At 41.8% G+C, this 10,354-nt stretch overlaps 1 protein-coding gene across 2 annotated transcripts in view; it reads left to right on the top strand.

Moving 5' to 3' along the window:
* Positions 1-2,727: 2,727 nt before the first annotated feature.
* The window catches only part of LOC122768127 (RNA-binding protein Musashi homolog 1-like), a 31,830-nt gene continuing 24,203 nt past the window's right edge, over positions 2,728-10,354 (top strand). For both annotated transcript variants that reach the window (XM_044023881.1, XM_044023880.1), the window contains exons 1-4: positions 2,728-2,897; positions 3,432-3,472; positions 4,119-4,200; positions 4,365-4,449. In XM_044023881.1, coding sequence (XP_043879816.1) covers positions 2,833-2,897; positions 3,432-3,472; positions 4,119-4,200; positions 4,365-4,449 — 273 coding nt within the window. In that variant the 5' untranslated portion in view covers positions 2,728-2,832. The remainder of the gene's footprint in view (positions 2,898-3,431; positions 3,473-4,118; positions 4,201-4,364; positions 4,450-10,354) is intronic.

Genomic DNA, 10,354 nt, shown 5'->3' with positions numbered 1-10,354 from the left:
GTAGAATAACGTGACATTACAGTCACATAATATCACATTACATCATGTAAGATCAAATTACATTGCACCTTACACCTTCATCAAATATATATAATAATATTACATCATGTTATTTTATCACATGTCAAAACATACACAATCATATATAATCACATCTCATTACAGTGTAAACATTGGTTCACACATGTTATATCTTTTATAATAACATTTCATCATTTTTAATCACATCACATTACATCAGATATGATCACACCACAATACATCACATAACATCATTCATATACATACACTAAAATAATGACATTTTATAATCACAGTATATCACATGACATTACATTACATATGTTCACAGACATCATAATAATCATAATCACATCACATGTAATCACACTACATGACATTAAACAGGTCCACATCTCATGACAGCATTTTAGAAGTCCACGTCATGTTACAACATTGCAAGAACAAATTGCATATTACATCACTGATAAACATACATGATACAGTAGCCTATAATATCACACCAGATCACATCATAAGTCGTCACTGACCTCTGAGCAATCTGACACCAGAGCAGTGACTCCATTACTGATGAGATGGATATGTCATCAAATGAGTAGTGACTTCATGGGTTTGGAGCAGGTTCCCTGGTTACCGATGCCTCTTCATACACAAGGCCAAATGTACTCAGCTTACTGTCATAGAGGAGCAAGAAGCCCAGAAAGTATTCACATTTTAAGGTCAAGCGTGAAACATTTCGCTGGGCAAGGGCAGTGCTTAGCATCTTGCGCCGTCATGTTTCTACTGCAGCCCAAACAGACAAACCAGCAGCAAGAGCATGGTTTTGCATGTTGAAGCTGAGGCTTGCTATTCAAATGAAGAAAAATGACATCCAAGGCCACCACCATTTGCAGTCTCACCTTTAACTAACTCTTACACACGTAACCTTTAAGAATCTGAAGTCTCAAAACTACAATTAATTAAGCGATGCGTTACAAATTGGGCCTTTGCACATCAGCCATTTTGACATGTTTCGGTGGGAAAAGCACAGGTGTTACTCATCATCACCTAAATGATGACTCTGTTTAACTCCTGTGAGTCAGGACAGTGTGACAGTGAACCAGCATTCACCCTGAAACTGAGGAAGCGCAATGGAGCTCAGCTATAATTAATTTGATAATTTACACCTGTGATTTTCCAACTGTGACCTGTCAAAATAGCTACTGTGACTCATTGTTGCAGCCTCAGCTGGTACGATAGTTATCAGCTGATATAATTCTGAGAAGCAAAGGCCAAGGCTTATTCTATTGCCAAAAAAAACCTACTTTTTACACACTGGACCTTTAAAATGAGTGCTTTGCTTCTGTGTCTTCCTCTGTTTTCGTTTCATTATCCTGCTATTTTCACATTGTATAAAGTAAAACAAACAAAATGCTTCACTGAATTATATGGCACTTTTCCATTAAACAGTTCTAGCACTACTTGGCTCAACTCAACTCTACTCGGTTTTTTTTTTGCTTGGATAGTATCTGGAACCTGGTGCTTTTCTTTAGTACCTGCTCTGGTGAAGATCCAAGTGAGCTGAGCCGGTACGAAAATGTGACCGATTGCTGGACTTTAGATGAGTTAAAAAAGACTTAAAACTGCCAAAACATGCATTAATCGCCAACATTTAGCAAGGAAATTTCTTAAATCCCAATATTTAACAGAGGAGTCTGGTGTATTTAGTAACAGCACTGCTGATTGTGAGCGGCACATCGCAAACCCTCCCTTTAATTAACTGATTCTAATGGTTACACTGAAAACAACTGCTTTACAAGTCACTAGTCACTGGTTTGTGTGTGTAAAACGAAGTCACCTCAGCTTCATGCAGTGCAGTGATGACTCCGCCCATGTTGAGTAGGTACTTTTTTTTGGTGTGGAACGATGTATACTTTATAATAAAAACACATTTATGTAAATAACAATGTGGACAACTGTAATTAAAACACTAAACAAACTTATGCAGATAGTTTAATGTTGAATATAATAAATACAGAATGTTATTATTACTATTATATTATTTGTCTATATTCTATCCAGTTGCTGGCAGCCACACACGTGGACCATGTTTTTATTATAATCATAACATGATATTTAGTGGTGGGCCGCAAATAATCCCAGTTTACCAACTGTGTTCTAAGTTGACAAAACCATTTTTATTTTAATTGCAGTGCATTCACTTTCGTCCTATGAAGCCCTCCTGTGTGTGTGTGTGTGTCACATACTGGACCTTTAATTCTGGCCATTTGCTCCTGCTTCTCGGTCTGTTTCTGGCTCATTATCGTGTTATTATTGCAGCAAGTACAGAAATAATAAAACAAACGTTGCCTCGAACCATTCAAAACGCTGTAATTGGCCACGCTGTTGTGATCAACCAATGACGCGAGCGGCGGGGAAACACTACAGAGGGAGAGAGAGAGAGAGAGAGAATGAATAAAGGCAGGCAACGTGCTGGATGGAGGGAGGGGAGGAGGTCCGAGGCTCGGGTAGGCTACGGGAAAACGAAGTAGAGGCGGAGTCTCTCTCTCTCTCTCTGAGCGTGTATGCATGCGTGTGTGCGTGCGTATCCTCGCTCACCCCTCCTCCTTTTATCCACCCCACCCCCATCTCTGTCCCCCTCTCCTCCTCCCCCCCCACCCTCCTTTCCCCTCCCCTCCCTCCCTCGCTCTGCTGCCCGCCCCTGAGTCTGGAGCAGCAGCAGCAGCGGCAACAGCAGCAGCAGCAGCAGCAGTGGAGCTTCACTGCCTCTCCTCGCCTTCACAGTGCGGGAATACAGCAGCGGAGAGCGGAATGGACACGGAAGGGAGCCAGAGCAGCCTGTCCTCCGGCACGGACAACTCCCCCCACGACCCCTGGTAAACAGCCGCCGCGCGCCCGCTCGCCTGCCCCCTTTTTTTCCCCTCGCTCGGCCCCGGTTTGAGTTCACCTTGGACTTTAGTTGAGTTGAGTGCGGAGAGCGGAGCCGCGCCGAGACAAAAGACAAGCACGTTGCGTGTGTATGTGTGAGTGAGTGTGTGTGTGTGTGTGTGTGTGTGGGATGGATCCACTGCGCGCAGGAGACAGAGACGCACCGCTGCTTTCCGCCTGTTTCCCCCCTTCTTCTCCGCGACTGTTTATTTACCTCGCGTTTCCTCCACAAGGCCACATTGTAACTTCTCCATCCTCTCTGGAAAATCCTCTCCCTCTCTCTGCCTCTCTCTCTCTCGTTTCCCTCCTCTGGGGGATTATTATAACGGCCCAACTGGCCGATTGGTGACTCCGCAACATGGCCGATGCTTTCTTCTGTACTTTATTGATGCTATATTATTAAGACACACATGTCCCGGGGTGTCCTCTCGATGTTATGTGACTGTTTGACTCACCAGCTTCTGTTTCTCTCATTCATTCAGCAAAATGTTCATCGGCGGTCTGAGTTGGCAGACAACACAAGGTGAGCTGCTTGTCCCGCACGCTACTTTAACAACTACTGAATGAAAGACTACTGTTTACTGCTCTCTGTCTGCCTGCCTCTCTCTCTCTCTCTGTGTGTGTGTGTGTAAGTTAGGTGTAATTATAGCTGTATCCTTCCTGAAGTGAATATAATTAAATCAAAGCCATATTTATTTTTTTATCCATTATAAGAATCTTGTGGGATTCAGTCGCTGCCTGGACATGCATGCACACACACACACACACACACATACACGGAATCGTTGTTAATGATAAGAGAAGCGATCGATTATATATATATATATAGGCAGAAGTTGCAGGGGCTCGTGCATGCACGCTCCTGCCTTGTTTGTTTGCCTCAGTCTCGCTACACTCCGCTGCATCCATTCACTTCTGTTCAGAGGCTCGCGCGTGGATACAGTGTGTTATCCCCGCAGCGTGCTGTCGTCACGCGAGGGCCTTCATGTGCATTTTGTGCAGGATGGACACAAACACAACGTGGTCCTGCAGCCTCGACCCCATTGTCTTTTCTGTGTGTGTGTGTGTGTGTGTGTCTCCCATCACCTCACCAGGGCCCGTGGGACACGCGTGTCTCCCCCCTCGTGGGTGTTGTTTAACCCCCTGTAACCCTCGGCTTGTCTTTGCAGAGGGCTTAAAGGAGTACTTCTGTAAATTCGGCGAGGTGAAGGAGTGCATGGTGATGCGAGATCCCGTTACCAAGCGGTCGAGGTAAGAAGAAGGAGGCGTGTGCGCCCCGCCGTCCTATCACTGGATCCCTCATGCTGTTCCATAGCCCTTTTTTTTCTCTCTCGCTCCCACTCGAGACTGTGGGAGCTTACATCCCTATTCCACTGCTTCAATTGTCTCTCTGTGTTTTCTTTATTCCTGTGCAGGGGCTTTGGGTTTGTAACGTACGCAGAACAGGCTGGTGTGGAACAGGTTTTGGCGCAAAACAGACACGAGTTGGACTCAAAAACGGTGAGTTGAGACTTTTAAATTGAAGAGCTGGATGTTGTTGTTGCTCCTAAACTTGTCATGGATAACTTTTTCCACGCCGGATTCTGTGTGTAGTGTTTCGGCTTGTAAAGTTGAGGAGTGCAGCCCCTCTCCCCTCCTCCTCCTCTTACTCCCCCTCTCCAAATCCCGGTTCAGGGTGCCAACATGAAAGCGTTCTTTCTTGGGTCTTCATTGCCATGGTTACCTGGGGGACCTGAATGGGGTTGGAGCCCCTTGCAAAACCCTCACAGGGTTTATGTACAGAGCTCACAAGGTTTTTTTTGTTTTTGTTATTTCAATAAAGAAATAGCAGCCGCAGTTTTGCAAATAACTGTTAGTTTATAATAATGTTTTAGTAAAGGAAACAGTGGCTCATTAACTGATGTCAGGGAAAGCCAGATAAGTTTTGTTTTAGTTGAATTTGATTAGAACGTCTGCTGTAGAGGAAAGAAAACTTGTATAGTTGGAGGTTTATCTGTGATTTCCTCTCCTTTAACTAGTTTGTTGTTGTTTACACTGGGCAATATGGCCTAAACATAATCAGCACATTTATTAAGATTGAGTTTTGCCCCTGAGTGAAACTTGTTGACAAAGTAAACAGAAAACAATGACAAACACGTTAAATCAGAGAAACACATCTCAAATTTGTGATCAACTATGTCTTTCTGTCTTTACATATATCCCAGTATGCTTTGTTGTTGAATCGTTGCCCAGCTCCACTTGTGGTTCATCAACCTTTACAGCTTGATGGCTTGAAACAAATGCATGAATCCCTGTGGTTTGTAGTGTAGTCAGAGTCAAAGCTGCTGCCTCCAATTTAAATGTCTATAAATGTGTGGACGCCGTTGTCTTGGTCATGTAGATTGGTTGTAGCGATCGGGGGTCAGGTCGTAACCTTTTCTATACTCACACAAACACACCCAGGTTTGTGCAGCTACTCTTCTTAGGACACATCACATCCATTCATTTGGACAGCTGTTAACTGTAGACAAGCTACATTTGTAGCTCAACTTAACTGTAGACTAGCTACATTGTAGCTGTACTTAACTGTAGACAAGCTAGGTTTGTAGCTCTACTTAACTGTAGAGAAGCTAGGTTTGTAGCTCAACTTAACTGTAGACACGCTACATTTGTAGCTTAACTTAACTCTAGAGAAGCTAGGTTTGTAGCTCTATTTAACTGTAGACAATCTAGGTTTGTAGCTCTACTTAACTGTAGACAGGCCACATTTGTAGCTCAACTTAACTCTAGAGAAGCTAGGTTTGTATCTCTACTTAACTGTAGACACGCTACATTTGTAGCTAAATTTAAACGTAGAGAAGCTACGTTTGTAGCTCTATTTAACTGTAGACAAGCTACATTTGTAGCTCTATTTAACTGTAGACAAGCTATGTTTGTAGCTCAAGTTAACTGTAGACAAGCTACATTTGTAGCTCTATTTAACAGTAGACAAGCTACATTTGTGGCTCAACTTGACTGTAGACGAGCTCTTATTATTTCCACGTCAAAGCAGAGCACCATGGCCAGTTTGGGTCCAGATGAATAAATACATGCAATAGTAATTCAACTTCCAGTCATATTATGTGGGTGTGTTAGTGCAACTTCTATACAGATATTCAATTTAGTATAATTTCAGTAGGACTAACTTGTTGTTTAAAAAGTCTGGTTTTAGTCAGACTAAGTCAGTCATCGTGTTATTTTCCCTAACATCATGGAAACACACTGACTAGGATTATTTGAGAGTGTAATTCGGTTGCACGGAAAGACAGCACAAGCCCCAGGGGGTGGAGAGAGGTAGAGGTGTTTCGTTGACGAAGCCAGCCCGTTGCCCAGGGTGATGCCAGCCACAGGAGACAGTGCTGCCAGCGAATGCACAGCCTGATGGGATTTATGTCTCCATAACAACTTCTCCACTGGTTTGCATGAACTTAAGATGCTGGGCTTGGTTGGTCAGCTGTGCTGTGATTCACACACGCACACACAATTATAATGCTGTGTCATGACACTGACCTTCACACTTGTTTCTGTACATAAATCAGCCATTATCTGTGTATGTGAGTGTGTGGATTGATATTTACAAAGTTCTTAGCTAAAGTAGTTGTCATCTTTTTACACAGTTGCAGTGATTTTTATTAGGACATTGCTGTGATTGCTGCTCATTGTTTCCTGTTATCTTGGAAGCAATTCTTTGCAACTGTAAAGTGTTACATAGTGAGTCATATTACCTATTAAAACCAGGTACTGCCAGAGACTTGGAAAGACACACCGTGTGTGCGTGTGTGTGATGTGAACACTGGTTTTGGAGGCACATGCTCAGCTTGGCAGTTCACTGGTGGGGTTGGGCGTTGCCCTATTATAAACCAAAATACAGTGTTAGGCTAAACAGTAATAAGGGTAACAACTCAAACACAGCTTTGGTTGCTCAGGTTGTTGTGGTAGCAGTGAGATGGGTGAGCGTGCCACACCGTGACATTTATCAAACCAGGCATTTTGAAAAACAAAGGTACGGATTGCCATTTTGTTGTCTGGCAGCAAGAGCCTGCTTGGATTTATTTCACACGTGATTACCAAACTGAGATTTTTTGCAAATGCTATGTAGATAAAGTCAGTAATGTGTTTTTTTATTGCCTAAATTCAATCAAAGCCACTAATAAAGTAAGAATTATGACTGATGCAAAATGATTAAATGGTGTGCTGTAGCAAAAAGCGGCTCATTCTCTGCTGCGGCCTCTGTGTTGGGCAACAAGATTTCCATTTGTTGTGTTAAAAATTACTATAAGTGAAGTCTGACAGAGGGGTTGATTATTTTTTTCTAAAAATATGTCATATGAGTCAAATGTGGGTCAAATTATGTGTTTGAATAAGTATTAGTGTCACCCTCGCTGTATCATTTCCCACTTTTAAAAATAATAATAATGATAATAATAATAATAATTATTGTTGTGTTGCTGTGTTGTTTGACAAGCGTGATATTTGAGCAAGACGTTGATTCCCGGAATGAGGAAGACGCCTTTTTTCTTTTTTTGCCAAATATGTGGTGTTCTATTAGTCCAGAAACGTGCATTGACTAGACCTCACTTGTAAGAAACATTATAATCTGAATGATAATAAAATGAAGGTCAAATAAAATCCCGACCGAGTGTAGTATAATAAATAAAAAAGAAGCAGGAAGAAGAGAAACAAGAATAGTGTATTAAACGTATGTTACAGAGCGACAGGGGTGAGAAGTACATTAACTGGTGCAAGGTCCATTTTACGGGTTTCGTCTGTTATTAAACATTTACAGTCCTGTTGCAACCATGGCTGCTTTTTTATCCACCCATAGAAAACCAAATCTGTTGGGCTTAAATGCTGATTTAGCATCACAATTCCTGCCTATACCTGTGTGCTTATAAATATAAATGGAGCGCATGCAAGGCTGTCTTTTGTTTTTCGAGTGAGTTCTGTAGAGGTTGTTGTTTTGGTAGGAGGTCAGATTTCCTGTTAGGACAGAGCATGGCCTTAGGGCAGTTGTGTGCTGTTAGATTTCTATGGAAAGAGAAGAAGGGCACAACTGGTATTTGTTTGCTCTGAGAAACACTTTACTAGGACCAGTTACGGGATAGAAAAAAAGCCCACAGGTATTCTCTGAAATGTTGCCACTTCTTTCCCCTGGAATCAGTGATTATGGACATGGGTTAGTGTGTTTATAAGTGATGGATTATTATTGTAGCAGGCGGGACTTGTAACTTCTTTATTAACTGATGATTTGTGTCATTTTTAAAGGGCTGTGTTTGCAAATATTGCGTTTAATGGTAAAATAAAAATAGAATAAAAAGGGCTGCAACTAACGTTTAGCTTCATAGTCGATTAATCTGTCAACTTGTGTTGTGGTCCATGAAATGTCAGAAAATGTTCAAAGATGTTGACCAGTGTTTTCCAAACTCGCCAAACTAAAATGAATCAGTTTTAATGATTTATTTGTTATATGGAACAAAGACACCAGAAAATATTCACATTAAAGAAGCAGAAAAATACAGAGAGCGTATTTCAATTAACAGATTCTGCCATAAAAATAACACAATTTAGAAGTTATGGATATATTTAAAAAAAGAGAAACACAAAAACAATTTGGATTTTGTTTGTTTTCAGGACTTGATTTTTTCCCAATTAAATTTATTTGTGATTCTACAAATATTGTGATGCAATTTTCTTTTCCTCCAAATTGAGTGACCCACTAGTCATATTTCCAAAAATCAATCCACATCACATGCCAGTCAGTCTGACATATGTGTAAATTGAATGGGACACATAATGTTTACAATATAATGTTTTATATAAAGGTAACTACTGTCCCTGGTGATAATAGGATAAATAAATACCCTCAGTCCAAGTAAAAAATAGTGCTATTTAGCGTTGCCTAATGTTCACTGAGCTAGTAAAATAAAAAAAAAACAAAAAATAATGTAAAATGCTGGCCCAAAAAGAATGAATGAATAAAACCTCTCTACATGACACAAACGTGGGCTGTGAAAGTAAAGAAAATGCCTTTTCATTTCCAAATAACACAGATAAACTCAACTCCAATTACTTTGTTTTAGGCAAATTGGAAAGTGGTACTTTTTGTTGTTTCTGTTCGTGATTGGGACGTGTTGTAGCAGGTGGTAACGGCTGTGTGTTTGGCATAATGAAGGTTTGTGAAAAGGCAATATGGTGCAAATATAGCTGCTTTCATCCACAGCCCCACACTGTAAGAACATATGTTAGCAGCAGCTTCTGTGGACCATTGGCACCACAGTTTGCCAGTGTTTACTGTCACCGTCTCTACTGGTCTAACACCTGGTTAGGGGAGAGTTAAGTTGCTAGTTGCAGGAGCTCCTTCAGTCCTGACTGGAGATTAGCTGTTAATGCTGACATAGACAAAACTGGAGCGGGGGGGATGGAAAAGGTAGAGAAGCAGGAGGAGGAGGTAGAGAGAGAGCGAGAGAGGCCTAGCTCCTGTGCTGTAATTAGTATGGATCTGAAAAAGCAACTAATCGGATTTGAGGAAACAAACTGGATTGGGCTTCCGAGGTCCATGCGTGGCCGCAGATCCGGGATAAAGCCGGACCTGCTCTGAAGGTGGTGCTCTCCAGGCAGGTTGTTCTCTCGCTCTCTCTCGTTCCATGCTACATGTGCACAAACTCGCCCCACGCCAGCGTCATCGTCACACTCCAGCAGGGTTACAGGGGGTAGCGGTGGGTTGGGGTTTGGCGTAGAGGGGGTTCCTCATTAGTGAGCTTCGTTAACTAATTACTGTGCCATTGTTCAGCTGTGCAGATTGACCCCGCTGGCCCGAGCCCAAACCAAGTCTCTCTCTCACTGTGTGCGCTCGCATTGACATGCCAACCCCTTTTGTCTCCTCTTGTGTTTATAGCTTTTTGTTTAACTCATATTGATTATATTGCCATAATGGAGCAGCCCGTGGTGCTTTTTTTTAATCGTGCGTGCCATTTTGTTGTAAAAATGTCCTGGCATGTTGGCCAAAGTGTCCCAGGCTGGCTGTCTGTGTGATTCCAGGCATTATATAGCGATGTATTTGGCAGAGTTGTGTTGAACGTTGAACAATAAGTAGCTTTCAAATCAAAAATCGCAATATGAAACAACTTCATTTGCATATTGCACCGGCTGCAACATGTTATGCATATGTTATATGTATCTGACTCAGGGTTTATGCTAGGGCTGCGGCGAGTAACCGATTGCTCAATTAATCGCCAACTAGGGCTGCAACAACTCATCGATTAGTCAATTATTACTCGATTACTACATTACTGCCATCTTTGCGCCATATACAAAATAAATGATGAGTAATATTGGTTTTTGGACAAGATATCTGAGAACATTATCACTTTTCAATGTTTTTATGGAC

This window comes from Solea senegalensis, linkage group LG4 (genome assembly GCF_019176455.1).
Source record: "Solea senegalensis isolate Sse05_10M linkage group LG4, IFAPA_SoseM_1, whole genome shotgun sequence".
In the NCBI taxonomy this organism is placed as follows: domain Eukaryota; kingdom Metazoa; phylum Chordata; class Actinopteri; order Pleuronectiformes; family Soleidae; genus Solea; species Solea senegalensis.
The sequence above is the reverse complement of the archived record's forward strand: the minus strand, read 5'-3'. Positions and strand labels throughout refer to the sequence as shown.